This window comes from Rhodotorula toruloides (assembly GCF_000320785.1).
Source record: "Rhodotorula toruloides NP11 unplaced genomic scaffold Scaffold1, whole genome shotgun sequence".
Taxonomy (NCBI): domain Eukaryota; kingdom Fungi; phylum Basidiomycota; class Microbotryomycetes; order Sporidiobolales; family Sporidiobolaceae; genus Rhodotorula; species Rhodotorula toruloides.
In genome coordinates this window covers 1,163,483-1,184,738 of record NW_015622961.1, presented here as the reverse complement: position 1 = coordinate 1,184,738, position 21,256 = coordinate 1,163,483, and the positions used below count along the sequence as shown (strand labels likewise).

Here is a 21,256-nt window from a genome sequence, read left to right as displayed (position 1 = left end):
GTGTGTTCCGGAACAACTGTCGGCATGCTGGGATGGGGCCCACGCCGGCTCCCGACGGTCGAGCAGCTCCTCTCCTCCTCCTTGCGCTCTCGCCACTCGCTCTCCTGTGCTGCCACGACCTCCTGTTGTTGTACTAGACGACCCCTCACGACCTTGCGACGACCTCCTCCCGGCACGACCTTCGCAACCTGACCGTCGACGCTCGCTCCTCTCGTGGAGATCCGCAGTGCGTCTCCTGTTCGCACTCTTGCTCTCGTCGTCGTCGAGGATCCTGCACCCATCCGACGAACCTAGGCGGAGCACGAAGGACGGACAGTCAGCTCAGGCCTGGCGGGAGGAGGATGTGCGCAGACGGCGTGCGAGCGTCTGTGTCTGCGGACGAGCCTCCTGTCTACCCCGCGTCGGAAGAACATCCGGCTTCGCTCGCTCATCCAGGCTGACGCTGTTCTTCGCCGTCCGCCTGTCTTTCTCGTCCTCGCCAGACCTCCTCTCTCTCTGCGACTCCACTCCTCTCTCTGGCGCCCTGCTCTCCTGTCTGTGCAGATTAGGGGCACCCCTGTTACCTCACCCCTTTTCGAGCGGCCTCAGACGTCCGCGGTACCTCCGACCACCCTCACCTCCTCGCGCCCTTCTCTCGCTCTCCTCTCTTCCTCCATCTCGCTCCTGCCTGCGACTCCTTTCGTCGTCGAGCGCCCACTGCCTCCTCACCAGCGCCGTCAGCACCGAGCAACTTGCGAGCGAGGTGTGTCATCGGTCTCTCCGCTCGTTCCGGCGATGAACCGCCCACCCAAGCTGACATTTGCGCTTCACGCAGGAAATCCACCACGAGCGATGCAGGCTGAACCTTCGGCGAGCCCCGTCCAGATCCCGCACGCGCGGTCGGTGTCCTACAATCCCGACTCGTCCACCCAGGGAGCGACGTCTCGCTCGCCTCCAGCTCAGGCGCTCCAGGCGTACGCATTCCCTGCGCCGCCTCGCACTGCCTCGGGCGACGAGCACCTGCAGGTGCGGCGCGAGACTGCGAGTGCGTCACCCGCCCTCGGCGAATACACCCATCCCTCGTCTCGCTACGAGCCCAACTTCAGCTACGCCGCACCTCGCCAGGATGACGCCGAAGAGCAGTACCGGTCGTCTGCGCTGAGCGCCCGTCAATACCACCCTGCGACCATGTACGGCTTGGACGCGCGCGGACTTCCCGAGGGTTACCAGCAACCTCGCTCCCTCAGCAATGCCGGCCTTGCTCCGCTCGACGAGGCGCAGCTCGCACGCATCTCGTCGCAGTCGTACGCTGCTGCAATGGCGGCGTACGACCATGAACCCCGCGAGAGGACCGAGAGCGGCGAGTCGGAGCAGAGGGGACCGCCGTCCTTCACCTTCCCCGACTACGCCTCGCACTCAGCTCCGTATCCCCCGAACTATCTCCCGCCGCCTCCCCTCGCTCAGTTCCCGCACAGCTACCTGACCTACCGCCCTTACCCGACCAGCTCGTCGGCCGGCCATCCGCTCGCTCGCGGCGGCGCAGCCTACAACGCAGGCTCGCCTCCTCCGACGCTCGAGTGGGCCAAACCGCGTGGTAGTGGCGAGGAGTCGGGCAGCCAGGCGAGTCGCGCTCACGCCTCGTCTTTCGCCTCAACGTCGCGGTACCAGTCGAGCTCGGCACACACCGATGCGGCCATCTACTACCAGCACGCCTACGGCATGATGGGTCGCTCGACGTCAAACCAGTCCGGCTTGTCGTCCTACACCGAGTCGACCGAGTCGTCGCACCAGTCGCACTCGACGTCGTCCGAATACGAAGGTCATGTCAACCCCGCCTTCGTCAACGCCGCTGGACGCGCAAACAGTGACAGCGGCTATGTCAGCAGCGGGACGGGCGAGATGGACGCGCTCCGCCTCGACGAGCAGGACAAGTACGAGCACGAGCACGATCAGGACGAGTACAAAGACGAGCAGCCCAGGCCTCGAATGAGGACTCGCTCGGCGATGGTCATCGTCGGTCCTACGAGGCGGACAAAGCAGTCGCGCGATGCGACCATCCGCGGGCCATACTCGTCGTCGAGCCAGAACACCCTTCGCGCGCTCGCGCCCGGATCGTCGTCGTCGTCAACTCAGGCAGCGGACTCCGGCAGCAAGGCGAGGCGCCGTATCTCGTCGAACATCTACCACCCGACGCCGCAATCGATGCTCGCGCCCGGCGTCGTCGCTCCTTCAGCTGGCGCGCTCGCCGCTCCAAAGGACAAGGATCCCGCCAACTTCCCCGGCACAAACTCTGCGTCCATCCCTTCCAACGAGGACTTTGCCCGCATGCCGACGAAGCGCTCGCGCGGTCGTCGTCCGCCCTGCACGCCCGACCTCGACCTCGACCCGGAGGACCTTGAGGACCCCGAGTTCAAGCTCACCGAGGCGCAGATCGCCTATGCCGGCGTCACCAAGACAGGCAAGCCGAAGAAGATCTTCGTCTGCAAGGTCCCTGGCTGCGGCAAGCTCTTCAAGCGCAGCGAGCATCTCAAGCGTCACGTTCGCTCGATCCATACGAACGAGAGGCGTGCGTTGCGAACCCCTTCCGTTCTGCCAGACGACCTCCTCGCTGACCTTCCACTTCTTTCACAGCGTTCCAGTGCCGCTGGCCTGGCTGCGAGCGCCGCTTCACGAGGCACGACAACCTTTGGCAGCATGTGCGTCTCGCCAATTTGCCCCGTCCGAAGCCCCCCCCGCTGACTGCTTCGTCAACAGCTGCGTGTCCACCGCGACCCCGGCTCGAGCGACGCCGAGTTCTCCGCCGCCATCCAGCAGCACTTCGGCGAGCACGGGAGGGGCGAGATCGTCAAGCAGGAGAGTCGGGAGGAAAGCCTCGAGGCCGATTACGGCGGCGAGATGGCTGAGCAGCCCGCAAGCGACGAGGAGTAACAGTGCGTCTGGCGTTGTCCTCGTCCGCGCAGCACATCGCTGACGGCTTCTCGAGCAGGATGCGCTTGTGTCGAGGTCGCCTCGAGTCGCTTGTCTCGCCTGTTGCCCGCATCTGTACACGCCTAATACCCGTGCGCAGACACTCCCACTCCCTCCATCGACCGCTCAACTGCTCGCCTGTCCTTCCGACCTCCATCGACGCGACACCCTTCTCTCGCGATACCCCTGCACGTCTCCTTCGCCTGGACCAGCTTGTACCCAGTCCAACAGTCCCACCAGCCCTGTATACCCTGCCCTCCCCTCTCACACACGCTCGCCCCGTATCCTTCGCTCGTTCTCCTTCATCAGTCAACCCGGAACCTCCTTCCGCCAGTACAGTAGCCGCCCCCCTCCTAGCTCCTTGGACACTAGCCTGGTGCTGTGTTAGCTCTTGTAGAAGGTGTAATTGACCCCCAGTCGGAATGTAGCGATGCGAGACGACGAGCGAGAGAAGCGGAGGAGAGAGAGAGAGGCAGAGGAGCAGAAGAACTTGGAGATATCGCAACCACGGACTTCTCTCGCGCGATTTCCGCGCGGGAAGCAAAGAGGAGGTGCAAAGGCGTGGCAAGGACAGCGAGGTCTGCGAGTGGTGGTACAAAAAGCAAGCGGAAGAAGGGCATGTACAACGGCGAGGCGGACACAAGCGGGTATGTGAGGGGACTGGGTAGAGGCACAACGAGGCGGAGATGTTGCGTGTCGTGGACAAAACAGGAGGGCGACGCTGGACGAGGGAGAACGAGAGAGGCGAAAGCTGGAGGCGAACGCAAAAGGCGAAGGAGGTACACGCGAGGCGGCAGTTGCGCGACCGTAGAGAAAGGGGGTTGAGAGACTTGTCTAGAGGCGAATGGACGTCTAGTCGATGACGAGGACTTCGACCTCCTTCTTCTTGCCCTCCTTGCTCGACTCGGCGGAAGCGGTCGCGGGCTTCTTGACCGGCATGGCATACTTCTCTGCAGCAGTGAATCGCGACAAGTCAGTGCAAGCCCTCGGAGCAAGGACGGCCGATTGACGCACGAGTCCATTCCCGAGCCGTCTTGTCGTGCTCCTTGCGGTTCTTCAGGTACCTTTGCGCGATGTCGGGCATGAGCGGGTCGTGCGGGTTCGGGTCGGCGAGAAGAGAGGCGACAGAGAGGAGGACTTTGACGATGGACAGCGCAGGACTCCACTGGTTCTTGAGGATGTCGACTGTCAAGCAGGTGAGGTCAGCTTGGCTTCCTTGCGTATGGTCGCTCCGCGCGCAACTCACGGCAGATGCCACCCTGGTTGTTGATGTTCGCGTGGTAGATCTTGGTCATAAAGACGACTCGAGGAGGACGGAACGGATAATCAGCGGGCAAGGTGATGTGCAGCTGGAAGACACCGCCAGCGTAAGGCGAATCGGGAGGCCCCTCTGCGTACGAATAAATCTCGGGCGTCAGCTTGGCGTCCCTGCATGCTCCTCTTCGCGCCTTCCATCCCTCAAGACGAGCGAACGCACCGATTGACGCAGACCACTCGTAGACGTTCTCATCCGACGCCGGTCCAACCGTGCATCCCTGTGGCAACGCATCCTTCTTCAGGTCGTTCAGCTCCTTTGCGATCCGCTTGGCGGACATCGCTTGAGGGCCTTTGGGTGGCATGGTCGTGCTGAATGAGCGGGCGGTGGTCGGCGCTGGGAGTTGTCCGGATGGGTCTGGAGCGGTCCTGAGGTGCCTGTGAGCGTATCTGAGCCGCGACCGAGCAAGTCTGTGGTATGCGAGCGTGGTGGCGGGAGGCAGACCAGTGAGCGGACGTCGCGCAGAGGTTGACTTCCTCACAACTAGCTATTCTGGGGCTGAACGCTTGCTGTTGACGTGCTAGGAACCCTAGGAAGCCACCTGAACTGCTTTGGCTGTTCCACCGCTTCAACTCCCGCGCTCCCACCTCTCCGTACCGCCTCATCTGTCAACGAGACTTGCGGGTCATGGCGCGCCCGAGCGGGGGCGAGGGGCACGAGGGCGAGCCTACAGACGTCTACAAAGCGGGCGCACCTGCCTACTCCGGCCGGGCAGTCGATCCGGACGTCCGTTTCGACGCTTCAGGTCTCCCTTTCATCGACAACCCCCCTTCAGCTCGTCGCCCGACCCCTCGACAGGCGAGACGAGTCGCCGTGCCGGTGAAGAAGTGGGCATTGATATGGTCTGACGAGCAGGACGGGCGGAGGAACGGAATGTGGACGGCTGAGAGCGGAGTGAAGTACTCGCTTGTCGTTGACTCGAAGGGACTCGCGGTCGAGGAAGTTTCGAGCGATACGAGGACGGAGAAGGTTCAGCAGTTCGGCTACAATATCGAAGCTGTCAAGGCGAGTAGCATCGTTCCCCTCTTCTGCCCTTACGCCTCACATGACTTTGCCTTCAGGTCGACGTCAAGCGCTGGCCGATGCCTCGCGAGGGATCCGAGGTCGTGATCAGCTGTGCCTTCAAGGCCACTGCAGACGGTGAGGACTGCGCGAACTCGATCCTCCACTCGTGCACTACTGACCCTCCTCCCGTCTCTGCGCGCAGTCCCTCGATGCGTCCTTTCCCTCGAGCTCGACGTCCGCCACGCTGCCGGCTTCTTGCCTCCCGATCTCGAGCACATCAAAGCCTTCTTCGTGTCATGGCAGCAGAAGCACGGCTTTCCTGCGGAGATTGAGTGAGTACTCGCGCGAAGTGTAGCCGCCGATGTGCGCATGCGTCATATTAGCTGACGACCCCTGTGTCTTGTAGCTCGACATGCGCCATTGCCATCCCTCCCGCCGGCGTCTCGCTCGCCGCTCGCATCCCTCCGCCGCCCGACTACGATCCGCTTGACTCGTCGACATGGGTGGCGGCCTTCCCTCCTGTTTCCGCTGGACAGCTCAAGCTCTACGAAGACGACGCGCCAGTCTTGCTACCGTCGATGGGGGGACCGAAGAAGGTGGACGAGACGGAGACGAGCGGGAACGAGGGTAGGAAGGGGAAGAAGCGGACCAAAGGCGGTGTCGGTGGATCAACGACGAAGAAGAAAGGCACGGCTCGGAAGAAGCTCAAGACTGGCGGAGGTTCTGATGCGGAGGCGAATGAGCAGGCGGACTACGATCGCGAGCAGGCGCTGATAGAGGCTGCGCTCGAGGCTGGCGAGGAGGTCTACTCGCATACGGGCAGGCAGAAGCGCAGGGCGACGATCAAGAAGCCGGTTTATACGCTCCCCGACTTGACGACCGATTCAGACTTTGAGCCGCAGCCGACAAAGCCTGGTGAGCCTTCCCTCCTTGTGACGCAGAACGGTCTTGCGGTCCTCCTGACGCACCCTTCGTGCTCGTTCGCAGCTGAACCCGCCGCTTCGACGCTCAAGACACCCGCCATACGTCGTCGCTCATCCACTACTCCCGCCGCCGCCTCACCCCCTCGTTCAACGACCGCCGCTTCCGCTGTCCCACCTTTCAATCCTCCTCACTCTCCTTTCAACGGCCATGCACCGCCCTCACTCTCACCAACCGCTCAACCTCCTCCTCCCAATCAGCCGCCTGCCGTCTCGCCCGAAGCTTTCGCCGCCCTCCAAGCGCGCTACAACGAGATGTACGCCTACCTTTGCCATCTCGGCCATGGCCACGCAGACCTCGTTATGCGTATGTGCTCGTCGCCGGCTGGCGAGGCCGCGAACGACGGAAAGGTCGTGAAGGGGATGTTTCAGCGGGTCGAGGAGATGGACAGGCGCTTGGAGAGCTTGGAACACGCGGGCGAGCAGATGAGGGTGCAGGAGGAGGCGAAGCTGAAGAAGGAGACGATGTGCGAGGATGCATCCGGCTCGGAAGCTGCCGGCGCCCTACGCAGCGACGACACCAAACGCATCGCCGCGCTCGAGTCGCAGGTGGCGGCGATGATCGCGACGGTGGGAACGCTCTGGGCGAGGGTGGAGGCGCTCAAGGCGGAACGGGAGGCGACTTAGCTTGGAGGACGATGGACCGCTTGAAACGCTTGCTTGGATTCACGACCCCAGAGACTTGCTGGAACGAAAGGTTGCAAAGCTGCGCTGGATCTGTACACGACAAGGATGCGGAGGGTACGAATGAAGGGACTGATCGAAGGAAGAGCGAGAAACAACAAGCGAAAGGCGAAGCACGAGCGTCTTCAGAGCAATCAAGCGAGATCAATCAGTCGTCGTCACCGTCTCCATCGCCGTTGTTGACATCCGTGATGCCTTGCGCCGTGATCTGAAACTTGGCGTCGGCTTCGGGCATGCAGGGCGAGTCGACGATGCGGGCGATACGTTCTGCGCCGCGACCCTTGCGCATCGAGATGCTGCGAGCGGCGAAAAACCGTCAGCTGACGCGGTATGCTATGGGTGCACGGCGAGCTGAACGCACCGAGTCGTACTGGCGTGCGCCATGATGTTTCCTCCAATCGGCTTCCTCGCATCCGCAGGCGCACCAGGCGCGTTGTCGACGCTCGCGACAACCTGATTCGTGACGACGACGGCGACACCAAACTCGTCTGCGAGGCGCATGAGCGAGCGGAGGAACTTGGCGAGGTGCATTTGGCGCGCGGAGAGCTCGCCACGGCCAGAGTAGTCGGTGCGGTAGAGAGAGGTGACCGAGTCAACGATGATGAGCGAGAACCTGGCGAGTGCGCCGCGAGTCAGTGCAGCGCTCGGGTCAGCGAAGGAAAGGGGTGGGGGGTGGCCTCACCTCGACTCGGACATCATGGCGCCAGCGAGGACGAGCAGCTGCGACTGGTGATCCGCGTTGTACGCCCTCGCGTACGCGACGTTGTCGAGGACGTCTTCGCCGTTCATGCCATAGCGCTCGGAGATGGCGAGCAAGCGTTCGGGACGGAAGGTTCCTTCGGTGTCGATGTAGAGGCACTTGCCCTCGCCGCCCTTCATGTCGACCGGGAGCTGCGGCCGAGAGAACGCTCGTGAGCTATCAGAAGAGGCATGAGAGCGAGCTGAGCGACACACCTGGCAAGTGACGGCGAGCTGGTGGCAGATCTGACTCTTTCCCGTCCTGAACTCGCCGTACAGCTCGGTAATCGCGCCCGTCTCGATGCCGCCTGCGAGAATAGCCGCGTCTTAGCGAAGCTGCCGGAGAAGAGAGCAACGGGCGAGACTGACCCCCGAGAATGTTGTCGAGAGCTGTTGAGCCCGTGGTGATCATGACGAGGTCGGCGCGGCGAGCATGGCTGTTCCGCCAGTATCGTCAGCTCGTGCTTCGTTGCAGAGGGCAAGGCGAGAACGCACAACTCGGTCGCGGTGGTGAAGCCCATCGGGATCATCTTGCTCACTGCTCGAGGAGAACCTGGTCAGCTCCTCCCGAATCAATTCGCCACCTGTGACGCACCATGAGCAATGATCTTATCCGCCTTTGCCTCCGAGATACCCTTGACCTGGCAGAGGAGCTTCTTGGGCGTGTACGCCACCGCCTCGAGGGTCGCATACCCCGCCTCGACAAGCTTCTCGACGTCCTTCTTTGTGCAGCAGTGGCCCTGCGGACGTCGCGCAGATGTACCGAAGTCAGCGCGCAGCCCTGCGAGGCGTGCGATGGCCGACAGCGAGCGAGCGATGAGGACGCACCTCGAGGACGGTAACGGGCTGCGGGAGGACGCGGCCGGCGTAGGCGTCCTCTCCCTGCGACTGTTGAGATGCCTGTGACATGATGCACTGCTCAGCTGGAGCCGTAGAGCGGTGGAAACGACGAGCGAGGATGTCAACAAACACCAAGTCGCGTCTTGCTCGCGAGCGGACGCGAAAGTTGACTTCGCGAGGACAAGTTGACATTCAGCTTGGGGCGAGCGTACTGGGCTTTACGCGCTGGTTCACAGCCTGGAGACGACCACGAGAAGCGAACGAGCGGAAAGCGGGCGTCTCCGACCCTGCGACCAGTCCTTTGTACGTCAAAGAACTGCTTTGCACACTCCCTTCCGGGGCCTACACACGTTCAAGGACGATCGAGCACGCCTGTCCACCACCGATGCACGCCGAGCCGACCGCATAACGCTTGTTGAGGCGGTGAAGGTTGTGGACGAGGTGGTTGGTAATGCGGGCGCCGGAGGCCGCGAGCGGATGGCCGAGAGCTGCGTGCGTCGAGAGCGTCAGTAAGAGGCGGCGGAAGGAGTAGGGTTTGGGACGCACCGATGGCACCGCCGTGGACGTTCGACTTGTCCATGGGCAGGCCAAGCTCCTTCTGGACCGCAAGCCACTGGGCGGCAAAAGCCTCGTTGATGTCGAAGAGCTGCGGATGCGCACACAGGTCAGCAAGGAGTCGAAAGACCCGGCGGGAGGTAGACTACGCACGTCAATGTCCTCAATCTTGAGGCCGGCCTTCTTGAGAACACCGCGGATGCCGTCAACAGGGCCGATGCCTGCGGAGCGGGCGAGAGAGTCAGCAGAGTACGATACTAGTGGAAGGCGAGGGGCGACGCACCCATGACGGTCGGCTCAACAGCGTTGACATGGTACGCCACAACCCTCGCAAGCGGCTTGATCCCGTAGCGCTTGATCGCCTCCTCGCTCACGACCACATTCGCCGCCGCACCATCACAGATCCCACTCGCGTTTCCAGCCGTGACGGTTCCGTTCTTGGCAAAGACGGGCGGGAGCTTGGCGAGTTGCTCGAGGGTGACGGAAGGGCGAGGGTGCTCGTCTTGCTTGAAGATGATCGGCTCGCCGCCCTTCTTCTTCGGGGGGAGGGTGACGGGTGCGATCTCGCCCTCGAAAGCGCCCGAGTCGAGTCCTGCGCGAAGGAGCGAGTGAGCGGGCGGGGTTCAGGAGCAAATTCGGAAGGAAATGCCGACGCACCCTGCTTCCATCGCTGCTGACTCTGCTGCGCGTACTTGTCGCAGTCCTCGCGGGTGATGCCGTACTGGTTCGCGAGATTCTCGGCCGTGCTGCGCGTAAGCAGAACCGTCAGTCTCTAGTCGACAAGGGGCTTCCGTCCGCAAACCTCCAGCTCACATGCCCATGGGTCTGCGGGACAGCGGGCGTCAGTTCTTTTACTATTCATGTAGCGCAGAGAATGGGACGCACGTAGAGTTCGGAACGCGGTCGGTAAGAGCCTGCGCAAGCGAGTCTTCCAGCTTGAGGTCAACGCCGTACTTGGTGCCGAAGCGGGAAGCGCCAGAGAGGGTGTCTGTCGTGCAGAGGAGTCAGTCGTGCAGCTCGAGAGAAGCAACGAAGGGAAGGCGGACGCGCAGGGAGACAACGACATGTTGTCAGTTCCGCCGGTCAGGACGACGTGCGACTCGCCGAGCCTGATCTCCTGCGCCGCGTTGAAGATCGACTGGAAGCCACTTCCGCAGAGCCTGTGCAAGCAAACCCATCAAGATCGCACCGGAAGGCAAACCGTCCTTTCCCTCGCGAAAGCCGGGACTTTGGCTTCGAGACGCACCTGTTGACCGTCAACGCCGGGACGTCCACCGGCAAACCCGCCAAGTGTCCAACATGCCTCGCCAAGTACGCTGCCGACGGATCCGAGTAGAGAACCTGGCTGCAATCACGGGGAACCAGCAAGGTCAGCTCTTCCGCTCGAGGCGAGGGTAGCGCAGAACGGCGGCGACGCACCCGAAGATAACGGAGTCGACCTTGGTGCCCTCGGGCAACTCTGCAAGCGCAGCCTTTGCCGCAAAGCCACCAAGCTGCACGCAAAGTGGGGAGGTTATCCGACAGTCAGCACGCTGTGGCAGCTCCTCCTGCGCTTCGAAAAACTAGTGTGCGCACCTGAGAAGCCGTGTAGCTCTTGAGCGCTCCGCCGAACGCGCCGAACGCCGTGCGCTTTGCGCTGGCGATGTAGACGGCGCTCATCTTTCGGAGTCGGGGGAGAGGGTGGGTGGACGGGGGTGAAGTGGGCTGGGCTGGGTGAGGCGGTCTGAGTAGCAAGCGAGTCTGTCAAGCGTGGTCACAGCTGGTCAGAAGCAGCACGAGCGAGAGCGTGGCGAGCGGGAAGAAGCGACTCGCCAACGTCGGCCGCACGCTCAAGTCGCCGGGTCACGAAGGTGACGAGCAAAAGGGGGTCATGGCAGAACAAGGACAAGGGGTTCTACAGAGTGTGCTGGGGTCTACAGTGCAAAGGGTGAGAGAACAAGCAACAAGCGGGACTTGGAACAAAGCGAACGAGAGGACAGGTGACCGCCTTACAACCTCTTCTTCCACCTCCTCGCGAGGACCGCCACAAGCGCAGTCGCCAGGAGCGCACTCACCGCTGACAGCGCAAAGATGGGCCTGTAGCACCGCGGGCCGACGCAACGCGGTCCGTCGCCGTCCTTGCGAGACGCCAAGTCGCGGAGGACGCCAGAGAGCGGAGTGAAGAGGAGCGCTCCTGCGGCCGAGAAGAGCGTCGCCGCGCCCCAGTTGCGGCCAAAGTCGACGACAGCCCAGCGCGAGCGGATCAGGGTCGGTGTGAGGGTGAAGACGGTGCCGTAAGAGCAGGCCGTCAGAAGGGTGATGATCCAGAGACCGCTCGGGGTCGAGAGGCCGGTTCCGCCCCAGCCGTACGTCGCTGCAAGGAGCGCGCAGGCTGCGCCGACAAGTATGAGGCGGACGTGGCGTCGCCAGACGGAGACCGGCGCCTGCTTGTCGGAGGGCGCAGCGAGGTAGTCGGAAGCTGCGCCGACGATGAGGCGCCAGGCTGTATTGGTGACCGAGAGGAGTGCGATGTGGCGCTTGGCGAGCGTGAGTGCGCTCTGCGTCGTTGCGCCTGCCGCGACGCTGTTCGAGACGAGGGTGTCGAGGATCTGGCCGACCGACGCCATGTACATTTCTGCTGGCCCGGTTGACAGGAAGACGACGCCTCCGAGCAGCCAAAAGCATGGCGAAGCGAGAACGGCGGTGAAGGGCTGGCTGCCACTCGACGCTTCGAGGGCGGGAGCGGGCTTGCCGAGGAGCGAAGTGCGCTCATTCGCCTCGTCGGTGATGGAGCGGGGCGGAGACGTCGCAAAGCCCGAGTCTGGCTCGTCGACACGCGCCTCGTCGTCGAAAGGCTCGATGGCGTCGACAATCACCTTGTCGAGGTTGTCCTCCCACGGCAACTCCTTGATGAGAGAGCCGCCGATGAAGTTGACCGCGAGCAGTAGCGCGCCGAGGAAGCTGAGGTATTTGGCAACATCGAGCGTCTCGCCTGTTGCGGTGTGCGTCGTGAAAAACGAGGCGATGGCTGAAAGGAAGAGGGGCGAGAGGCCGAAGACGGCGCAAGGAACGCCAATCGCGAGGCCCGAGTGGCTCGACGGCGCCGACTTGGTGAGCGACGTGATGGCGCCAAAGTAGCTCGCCGCCGTGGCGCAGCCGCAGATGAACCATGCGAGCGAGAGCGCCGCCCACTCGTACTCCCACGGCTGTCCTCCCGCTCCGTTCCAGTCCGCGCCGCGCTGGTACCTCCATGCAAGTCCTCCAAAGCCGACGCCAAACAGGACCGCCGCAGCGAACGAGACCGCTCCTGGTCCTCGTCGGTCCGCCAGTGCGCCGAATCCTGCGGCGCTGGCGTACTCTCCGAGGATGGCGGCCGAGGCGACGATGTTGAGCTGCGAAGACGACAAGTGCAGCGTCCGCTCGAGCGTCGGCGCCCACAGCGGGAACGTGAACGGTGCTGTGTGCGCGCGCAAGAGTCAGCTGTCGGAGTGACGAGGCGATGTGCGGGCGTCGTCGCGCTGTGGGCCCGCTCGCGCTCGCGATAGGCTTCGTAAACTCACCTCCAGCTGTCAGGCAGTTGGCCAGCGCCGCCACGCCCGAGGCCACCCGCACGCGAGCCGACATCGCTCGTCGACTGATGAACTGGAGTGGGGTCGATGAAGTCGCGGTGGCGGGTCGGGAGACGCTGATGCGGGAGTGTACGGTCGATAGACGCCGAGTAGCGCGTGAGCAGGCAATAAGCAGGTCGAAACTCTGTTGATGTGAGCGGACGAGGACGAGGAGAAGGGAGGGGGAGCAAGAGGACGACTTGTGACAGTAAAAAGGAACAGCTGCTGATTGGATTCGCTCATTACGACGTTTGAAGCAGCTCAAGCCTCTCGACGAGGCTGCCGATGGTTGACGCGACGAGATTCGTCCTCCTCCTCACCGGCATTCTGCTCTTCTCCCTTCTCCACTCACGAGACTGCTTCTCATGGCTTCCTCACATCGACGGTAGAATCGACGTCGAGGAACAGCCGTCTGCCATCCGCTGACCACTTACAACACCGCTCGACCCATATGCGCATCCGCTCGCGTTCAGCTGCCTTCCTTGCTTCCCTCGCTGCTTCACTTACGACGAGTGCCGGTCTAGTGACAAACGACTGACATGGCAGCGCTCTTTCCCTCACAGTCAGATACTCGACTGCAGGATCAGCGCCGCTTCGCCTGCTTTTTGCAAAGCCACACCTCCTCCTCCTTCTATCTCTCTGCGTGAACGGCGTTCACGGGCTTCTTGCGCAGAAGGCGCTACCAAAGCAATACTCCACCCTCAAGCAAGGCCAAGGTGGAGGAAGGCTGCAGTGGAGTGGGCGCGTTCTTCACAAGGGAAGGGATGGGAGGGCGGAGCATTGGGAGGTGTCTAAATCTCGTCTCCCTTGAGCTGGCTGACAGCTGAGCAGACCTAGAGGCAAGTGGAGCTGGACTATTTGAAGCGGAAGCGGGAACACGGTCTCGTTTTGACTTGCTCCTCCTTGCGGAAGTCGTCTTTCCTCCGCCCTCTCGCCCGACGGCTACAACTCGCCTTCGACCTTGAAAAGCCACAGCCATGATTCTCAGCCGTCATCACTGTTCTGATGCTGCGGGAGAACACCTTGCATTCGAGGACGGCAGAAGGGGAGAATAGACAGAAAGATCGGGCATGGAGAAGGTGAAAAAGTCGCAATTCTAGGGCTACGGACGAGGGGAGCCTTTTCACTTCTTGGTCGGGTCGGGGGCGGCACTGCCGGTGGTTGGGAGACCCATAGTGACCTTGAAACTGGACGAGGGAGAGCAAGAGAGTCAACGGGATGGCCTTTTCTCGAGTCGTTTTCGAGCTGGGTTATAACGCACGTGTCGTAGATGAGCCACTGAAGAGCGGTAAGGGTTCCGATCATGCTGCGAGACGAAAGGAAGTCAGCAGGAATCGAGAAAGGGTGTCAAAGGCCTCCGAAACGTACATGATACGAGTTCCGAGTCCTCCCCAGAGCCCACCGAATCCGATGTCAGCGTAAATCGATCCGACGGTCGGCTTGGCCTGGCCGGGGGCCAGAGGGGCGTTGAGCTCTGCGGGAGAAAAGAATCAGCGATTTGGGAAGGTCCACCTCGCGTCCGCCCGACTCGCTCGCTTCGTCGCTCCCACCGCTCGCAGAGGGATAGTAGAACGCACTGGAAACCATGGTGTCGGCGGGGTGCGAGACGACGGCGCAGAAGACACCGGCGATGTAACCGGCGGTGGCCGAGACACCGAGCTGCTGGAGCTTGTTGTACGACTCCTTGGGCGCGCCGAGGGCGTTGTAGATGGCGGCGACGGTGGCCTCGAACGACCAGAACTTCATCATGGTGTAGCTGCCGGGTACGAGCAAAGTCAGCGATCGAGCCGAAGTGAGCGAACGAACGACCGCCTCCTCACGGAATCTGACGGCCCCAGAGCGAGGGGAGCGACTTGAAGAGCCTGCGAGACGACTCGGAGTCAGCGCGAGCCCAAACGCGAGCGAAAGGAAAGGGCAAGTCTTCAAAGCCCGCGGAACCCACGCGCCAGAGCCCTCGGCGGCGACGACCTTGTTGAGGCCCGAGACGGCAGAGGTGGCAAAGGGAGGGAAGGTGGTCTGCATGCGGACCTTGACGGTCTCCATGGGGACGAGGGCCATGTCGGCGAAGAACTCGGCCGAGGCGGAACCGGCGAGGTAGATGGCGTCCTTGTACTTGACGGCGTTCTCGGCACCTGCGAGGTCCGAGTAGAACTTTTTAAAGTACTCGTAGAACCCGTACTTAGCCGCTCCCTGCATCGAGTAGCCAATCAAGGTCGGGCCGACACCGGTGTAGAGGCCGCGGATGCCGCCTTCGGTGGCGTGGATCTTCTTCCACCCGTCCATGTTGGACTTGTAAATGTTCTTGTCGACCTGCTTGCGGCACTTGACGAGGTCGAGCGGGGTGACGAAAGCGTGGGTGGTGCCGCAGGCGAGCGCACCGCCGAGGGCGCAGGTCGCGTAGTACTTGCCCGAGTAGAGCTCGATGGTGCCGGGGGCAGCCTTCGAGACGGCCTGGGCGGCGCCTGCGTGCGAACAGGTCAGCCATCGCCGTGATCAGCCAACCCCCCATCTCCTCGACCTTGACCCGGGCGAACTCGAGAACGGCGAACGCACCAGTCGTGGCAGCAGCGCGGGCACCGTCAACCTTGTCTCCGACAGACTGTCACACATGCGCGCAAGGGCAACCGGGTGAGTTTGCGGCTCGACGACAGGCAGACCCCGAGAAGGGCCGACGCTGAGCTCGCGGGAGTTGGGCGGCGTGTTTGAGCTGGCGACTCACCGAGGCGGCGTGCGAGGCCTTGTTCTTGAGGTCCTCAGCCTTGGACTTGGCATCTGTGTGGCGTACACGCAGCGTCAGTCGTTGCGAGTGTTGGTTGAGCAAAGCCGTGACGAGACTGACCGTCGACGACCGAGGCCGCGACGCCGCCGAGGGAGAAGGCGGGGAGGGCGGGGGTGGTGAAGGATCCCTGGAAGAGGCTTCCCATGAGCTGCGCGACCATCTTCGACGGGGGAGTGCGAGTGAGCGAGGACGAGGGCGAGCAGCGACGACGGCGAGCCCAGCGACTCGCTCTCGCTTTCGCACTCGGACACGTTGACACGGCGCGAAACTCGCCACTTTATTGCACCAGCACTGTCTACCTCAGACCACCGTCCTGCGAGAGCAACTCGAGCATCGCACGCACTGCTGGGCTCACCGGACCTGCGGGGCGAACGAGCGAGCGAGGGTGAGCGGTGAGCGACCGCGACTGCGACAAGAGAGACACAGGACGCAGCGCACCTCCAAAGCCCGGCTCCTCCAACTCTCGCACGAGTTCCGCATCAAACAGCTTCCTAAGCCCCTGCGCGAGGACGCCGATGCGGGGCCAGGCGCGGAGGTGGACAACCTGGTCGCGCGGGTCGGTCGTCGCCGGTGTTGGCGAAACGAGGTGGACTGTCACGCCGCGGTCCATCTCCATCGAGATGCGGCCTGACGAGAAGAGCAAGAGGGCGTAGAGTGGGACCTGCGCGCGAGAGCGGCGTGAGACGGGCGTTGTGGAGAGGTAGACGCAAGCTCACCTCGTTGGCGTCGCGGAGGAACGGCTTCGACGTGACTTGCTTGTTGAAGTAGGTGACGAACGGCGTCGAGAAGCGGGTCTCTTCGAACAGGAGCGACGTCGGGTGGAGGAAGACACGACCTGCGGGCGAGGGCGAACTTGTCAGGTCCGGCTCGCCGAAGCAGCGACTCTGCGAAACGGGACGCACCATCCGGCTCAAAGAACCTGACCTCCCTACTCTCCCTCTCCCTCTCGACCGCCCCGGAAATACCCTTATCAAACACCGCTCTCGGCACCTTGACTCTAACCAACCTCGCCGTGCCCGCAAATACAATCGCCTTGAGCAGGTTCTCGTTCTGGCTGTTCTCGTTGAAGGACGGGTCGGAGGCGGTCGCGCGCAGGGGGACGAAACCGACAGAGGAGAGAGCGGTCAGGTAGTCGGTTCGGAGGGAAAGGACGTCTCGGAAGGTCGAGGGGGAGATGAAGTTCTGCAAAGGCGAGCTCGTCAGTGACGGCTCGCGGTGATGTTCAGGGAGACGCACCTCATCGGCAAAGTGTCGCAGCGCGCTGTGGCCGTCCTTGCGAGCGGCGAGACATGCCTCGAACGCCTTTGCGTCGCTCAGCAAGTCCGACCTCGCTGTGTAGAAGCTCGCGCGGGCCCTGCAAAGCGAGGGTGAGCGACAGTCGAGCGGAAGGTCGACAGGTGGACGCACTTCTTCGCTGCGTCGCGCTGCTCCATCGGATTGAGGAAGAAGGGCTTGCTCGACAGGAGCGCGACGATGGTGAGTACCTGCGTTGGAGTAACAGCGTCAGCTAGAGAGCGATCAGTCGAGGCAGAGTGCACGCACCGGGTCGAGGCAGCGGAAGATGGCTGCGAGGACGAGCATCTTGGCGAGGCGGACGTCAACCGGTATCATCGCGAGGTGCATGCCGAGCGGTGTCAACCTTGCGCTCAAATCGCCGTCCTTCGCGCCGTCCGCATCGTTACTGACTGCTCCGAGCATCCTGAGCGTCGCCCAAGCGCTCTCGATAGCCTGGACTTTGGGCGGGTCAAGCGCATTCCCGAGGTACTCGCGCACATTTGCCGTCGGCCTCGTCGACTTGATCTGCAACAAGAGCGCCTCGAGCGGCGTGCGCTGAATCTCGGGCGTAGGCTGGGGCGACATGGCGTTTTCCTCGGTGTAGTGCGTGAAGAGCTTGTAGCACATGCCGGGTCTCGTTCGTCCCGCGCGTCCACGGCGCTGCCTGCACCCTGCGCGGCTCGTCCAGCACTCGACGAGCCGTGTGATCCCGCTGTCTGGGTCGAACTGGTTCTCCTTGACCCGCCCACAGTCGACAACGTAGATGATCCCGTCAATCGTGATGGACGTCTCGGCGACGTTTGTAGCGACGACAATCTTGCGTTTCCCGCGAGGGGTGGGGCGAAAGACGGCTGTCTGTTCTTGCGAGGTGAGGTTCGCGTGGAGCGGGAGGATGAGGAGGGAGGAGAGCATCGATGAGGGGACGGCGGAGCGGATGGCCTCGATCGACTGCTTGATCTCGAGCACACCAGTTTGGAAAACGAGGACGTCGCCTCCGACGTCTTGTGACGACTCGAGACAGTGCGCGACTGTCGCGCCAACGAGGCCAAAGTCGATCTTCTCGGCTCGGGTAGCGAGCTCGAGCGCTTGCAAGGACCGCACGTCGTCCGAGTTGACGCCCCGATCGATGAAGCTTGATCGCATTCGGTCGAGCTGCGATTGTGTCGCCTTGCGAGCGGGCTTGCCGCTGGGTCGGTAGGCGCCCGAGGAGAGGAGTGACGGGAGGTACGACTCGAGGTAAAAGTCCTGGACGGGGTGGGTAAAGCTGCCGAAGGTGTCGTTAGCTATTGCGGAGCAAGCCATAGAACAGTCGAGCTCACCCGGGAATCTCGATGCAAGGCGCTCCGCCGAAGTAGTCGGAGAACTGCTGCTGATTGATGGTAGCCGACATCTGCGGGTTGCGAGACAAATCAGCAAGAGCGCAAGAAGCTAGACCCGTCTGCGACGCACGAGAATGACCTTGAGGTTCGGGTTGCGCGCGAGGATGGACCGAAGCTCGAGAAGCAAGAAGTCCGAGTCTACGCTACGCTCGTGCACCTCGTCGATGAAGATGTGCGAGACGCCAGACAGGTCCTCGTCGCCTCCACGACCAAGTCGAGCGAGGACGACACCGGTCGTGCAGAACAAGGCGCGACAGCCTGAGCCTGCGCGGCGCTCGCCTCGGATCGCATAGCCGACGAGGTTGCCCGCTCCAGGCGGCGATGAAGGCGAGAGGTCCTCGCATCGCTCTGCTGCGACACGAGAGGCAACACCAATAGCGCTGACTCGCCGAGGTTGCGTTACAACGATGTTAGTTGACGCTCCTTCGCCTCGGAGGATGGCATCTTCGAGGACGAAAGCTGGGACTGTAAAGGGGATAGAGTCAGTGAGGGGTCGGCTGGTCGAGTCGAGCGAGAACGTACCCTGGGTCGTCTTTCCCGAACCTGTTTCGCCGCAGACAATGACCACGCGCGACTTGCGGATGAGGTCGACAATCTTCTCCCTCATCCCCCAAGCCGGCAGCCTCTTCCGCTGCTCGAGCATGTTCTGGTACGCCGGTGTCTGCTGCAGCTCCTCGTACGCCCGCTTGAGCGCAAGTTGCTGTTCCGGCGTCGCGCGAAGGGTGTTCTGGCGGCCTTTCCGTCGTCCATCGCCTCCCGGCGCCTTGGTGATCCGCCTGCTCGCTTCAACGCTGAGCGCCAATGCTCGCACTGACGGCGCAACGAGCCGGTCCATCACGTCCCTCGCATCGGGAGGATGGTCGATCACGCTCTGCGCGTTCTCTTCAAGGAACGAGACCATCTCGCCGACAACGCCTCCATACCCAAGCTCGGCGAGTTCAAGCCATGCGCCGCTGTTTGGCGAGGTTGAGGAGGGAAAGGCGGAAGCGAGCAGGTAGAGAAGGTGGAGGCGGATGTAGGGCGGGAGAGAGGGAGATGAGACGAAGAAGGTGGGTAGGGCGACGGGCGAGCCGGGTGCGAGGGGCGAAGGGTAGAGAGATGAAGGGTGAAAGACGACTCGCAGTGCTAGGGCTGCGCCACGGGCAGACGTTGGGACAGCGATCTCGAATCCGTCTTTCCGCCGCTGGAAGCGCGAGCCGAAGAGGCCTTCCAGGCCGAGGAGCTCGTCGTCTCGTCGCTGCCTCAGGTCGGCTTTGTCCTCCTTGGACAGCGCGGCAAGCGGGTCAGTCGCCCACCACTCGAGCAGCTGCTCCTCCGCAAGCTTCGATCGTTCGTCCTCGTCCACCTCGTCGCCCGACGAGCCGTCCATCAAACGCCTCACAAGGACATCCAGCACGCGACCTTCGAGCTCCTCGTCCGTCAAAGCGGGTCCGCCACGCACCCGCACCCGCTCCATCTCCTTGACAGCCCATTCAACCGGCACGCCCACCTCTCTCGCAAGACCCTCAGCTCGCCACAATCGTCCGAGCTCCTCCCTGTCCTTCGCCGTTGCGTTTCGTATTGTCGCATCGGGCGGTCGACTGGACTGGAACGAGGGAGGAAGATCGGACTCGGGGACGAGGAGGTGCAGGTGTTGCATGACCTCGGATCGCAGGGCGTGTTGCGAGGTAGGTGCCGAGGAAGAGCGGACGTAAGCGAGAGCGCGAGAGACGTGGCCTTTGCGGAAACCGAGCGAAAGGAAGTGCTGCTCGACAGCCTTCTCGTCGGGTGAAAGGCCAATTGGTGTCGCCGCTCCGCTGCCAGGACCGGGCGAGTCAAGGTCGTGGTCGTTGCCCGCACCGTTGCCGTTCTCGCCGAAGCCGAGATCGGCGTCTGTGAGGTCGGGTAGGGAGTCGCGAATGGTACGCTCGACGAGGTCGCGAAGGGCGGTTGGCATTCGGACTTCAGGCGCTTCTTGCCAGCTTTTCGGGAGCGGCGCGGGCGTTGTTCTTCCGGTTGTGGGGAGCACCGGACCGTTGGAAGCTGGCGTTGCCGAGCGAGAGGTAGAGGCGGAAGGCGCGCGGGAGGCGGTTTTCGAGGCGGAAGCGGTGGGAGCGGTGGAAGCGGTTGGCGGGGGAGGAGCGGCGGCGGCTGTCTCGAAGGGCGTAGTGGACCACAGCCATTGCTTGTTTGGCGGTGACGCCGCCTTCTCCTTCTTCAGCGCAGCCCAGTAGTCTGTCGTTGCGAAGTCAGCTTGCGGCAGTCGCGACAGAAGCACCGAAACACACCTCTTGTCGAAGGAGGGAGCTGCAGGTTTAGTCGAAGGTTGTTCGAGAAGCGGAAGAGGGCGTAGACGGCAGCCCAGTGCCTGTGGGAGTAAGGATCAGCCCACTGTTGCGGGCGGCGAGGAGCAGAAGAAACATACTTGGCTTCCATCGCGCTCGGCTTCTCCACCGCAATGTCCGAAGGAGCTGTAAGAACGGGAAGGACTGTCAGCGAAACGTAGAACGAGGTGAATGGCGAGCCAGAGGAGACCTACGAGGAGGAGGGCGCATGTAGACCGTCTCGAAGTCTCCCGACTTCGGGTTCTTCCGCTTCAGGGTCACGCTCGCCGTCCAGGAGTTCGGCAGGGTGCCCTTCTTCGGATCAACAGAAGGCCTGTCCCAGCCAGACTTTTGACATCGCTCCGAGAGAAGGGAGAGAGGGGTTTTATAGCCGATCGCTGCGAAGATGAGCAGTCCTGTCAGCATATTGCCCTTCTTAGCCCCGTAGACAATCCGCATAACTCAACAGCTCTGCCCAGGACCGCCTGACAAGCTGGAAGACGAGGACGTACGGAAGAGGGGAGGAGGAGGGGGCGCTTCTCCTGGCGCGAGCGGGGCGGGCGCCGGCTTGTTGGACCCTGCGTTGCCCGACTTGACAATGTTGGCCTTCCTGCGTGGCTGCTGAGGCTTGCCAGCGGCCGCCGTTGTCGCCGCAGGAGGAGCGGTGCTGTCGGGGCGCGACTTGCCCATGGCGGGGCGGTGGAGAGGCTGGAGATCAGTGTTCCGATCAAGCTCCAGTAGTCCAGCAAGCCTAGTAGCGCAGTCGAAGCGGAGCAAGGTCGTTTGTTCTCCTCGAAGAGCAACTCTCGTACTCTCGCTCGACCACGAACCAGACTCTGCTCATTTGGCTGATCGGGACGAGCGAAGGCG

General features: G+C 62.7%; 8 protein-coding genes across 8 annotated transcripts; 2 read left to right on the top strand and 6 right to left on the bottom strand.

Annotated features, from left to right (window-relative positions):
• Positions 1–831: 831 nt before the first annotated feature.
• On the top strand, positions 832–2,907 carry RHTO_00480 (zinc finger, C2H2-type protein; the record flags this gene model as incomplete). The annotated part of the gene is made up of 3 exons (XM_016414164.1): positions 832–2,545; positions 2,611–2,675; positions 2,734–2,907. The coding sequence occupies 3 exons, from the start codon at positions 832–834 to the stop codon at positions 2,905–2,907; spliced, it is 1,953 nt and encodes a 650-aa protein (XP_016277171.1).
• Positions 2,908–3,798: 891 nt separating this feature from the next.
• RHTO_00479 (ubiquitin-conjugating enzyme e2-16kda) lies at positions 3,799–4,565 on the bottom strand (the record flags this gene model as incomplete). The annotated part of the gene is made up of 4 exons (XM_016414163.1): positions 3,799–3,896; positions 3,961–4,131; positions 4,193–4,336; positions 4,424–4,565. The coding sequence occupies 4 exons, from the start codon at positions 4,563–4,565 to the stop codon at positions 3,799–3,801; spliced, it is 555 nt and encodes a 184-aa protein (XP_016277170.1).
• A 323-nt stretch (positions 4,566–4,888) lies between these two features.
• RHTO_00478 (uncharacterized protein) lies at positions 4,889–6,873 on the top strand (the record flags this gene model as incomplete). The annotated part of the gene is made up of 5 exons (XM_016414162.1): positions 4,889–5,278; positions 5,323–5,401; positions 5,469–5,598; positions 5,673–6,181; positions 6,254–6,873. 5 exons carry the CDS (start codon positions 4,889–4,891, stop codon positions 6,871–6,873), a joined length of 1,728 nt encoding a protein of 575 aa, XP_016277169.1.
• A 205-nt stretch (positions 6,874–7,078) lies between these two features.
• Positions 7,079–8,577, bottom strand: RHTO_00477 (DNA repair protein RAD51; the record flags this gene model as incomplete). Its single annotated transcript, XM_016414161.1, has 8 exons — positions 7,079–7,226; positions 7,292–7,543; positions 7,613–7,821; positions 7,885–7,976; positions 8,038–8,105; positions 8,164–8,206; positions 8,264–8,408; positions 8,497–8,577. The coding sequence occupies 8 exons, from the start codon at positions 8,575–8,577 to the stop codon at positions 7,079–7,081; spliced, it is 1,038 nt and encodes a 345-aa protein (XP_016277168.1).
• Positions 8,578–8,850: 273 nt separating this feature from the next.
• Positions 8,851–10,722, bottom strand: RHTO_00476 (3-ketoacyl-CoA thiolase, mitochondrial; the record flags this gene model as incomplete). The annotated part of the gene is made up of 11 exons (XM_016414160.1): positions 8,851–8,996; positions 9,055–9,154; positions 9,217–9,284; positions 9,347–9,655; positions 9,721–9,809; positions 9,877–9,888; positions 9,949–10,051; positions 10,114–10,223; positions 10,310–10,408; positions 10,483–10,556; positions 10,639–10,722. 11 exons carry the CDS (start codon positions 10,720–10,722, stop codon positions 8,851–8,853), a joined length of 1,194 nt encoding a protein of 397 aa, XP_016277167.1.
• A 329-nt stretch (positions 10,723–11,051) lies between these two features.
• RHTO_00475 (MFS monocarboxylic acid transporter) lies at positions 11,052–12,666 on the bottom strand (the record flags this gene model as incomplete). The annotated part of the gene is made up of 2 exons (XM_016414159.1): positions 11,052–12,499; positions 12,603–12,666. The coding sequence occupies 2 exons, from the start codon at positions 12,664–12,666 to the stop codon at positions 11,052–11,054; spliced, it is 1,512 nt and encodes a 503-aa protein (XP_016277166.1).
• Positions 12,667–13,773: 1,107 nt separating this feature from the next.
• RHTO_00474 (mitochondrial phosphate carrier protein) lies at positions 13,774–15,589 on the bottom strand (the record flags this gene model as incomplete). Its single annotated transcript, XM_016414158.1, has 9 exons — positions 13,774–13,837; positions 13,912–13,956; positions 14,019–14,124; positions 14,228–14,406; positions 14,471–14,512; positions 14,593–15,112; positions 15,204–15,249; positions 15,370–15,422; positions 15,490–15,589. The coding sequence occupies 9 exons, from the start codon at positions 15,587–15,589 to the stop codon at positions 13,774–13,776; spliced, it is 1,155 nt and encodes a 384-aa protein (XP_016277165.1).
• A 135-nt stretch (positions 15,590–15,724) lies between these two features.
• On the bottom strand, positions 15,725–21,076 carry RHTO_00473 (ATP-dependent RNA helicase DHX36; the record flags this gene model as incomplete). Its single annotated transcript, XM_016414157.1, has 14 exons — positions 15,725–15,789; positions 15,868–16,090; positions 16,146–16,264; positions 16,332–16,611; positions 16,666–16,783; positions 16,837–16,913; positions 16,972–17,968; positions 18,024–18,094; positions 18,154–18,548; positions 18,606–20,297; positions 20,351–20,430; positions 20,488–20,533; positions 20,602–20,784; positions 20,899–21,076. 14 exons carry the CDS (start codon positions 21,074–21,076, stop codon positions 15,725–15,727), a joined length of 4,524 nt encoding a protein of 1,507 aa, XP_016277164.1.
• Positions 21,077–21,256: the final 180 nt, after the last annotated feature.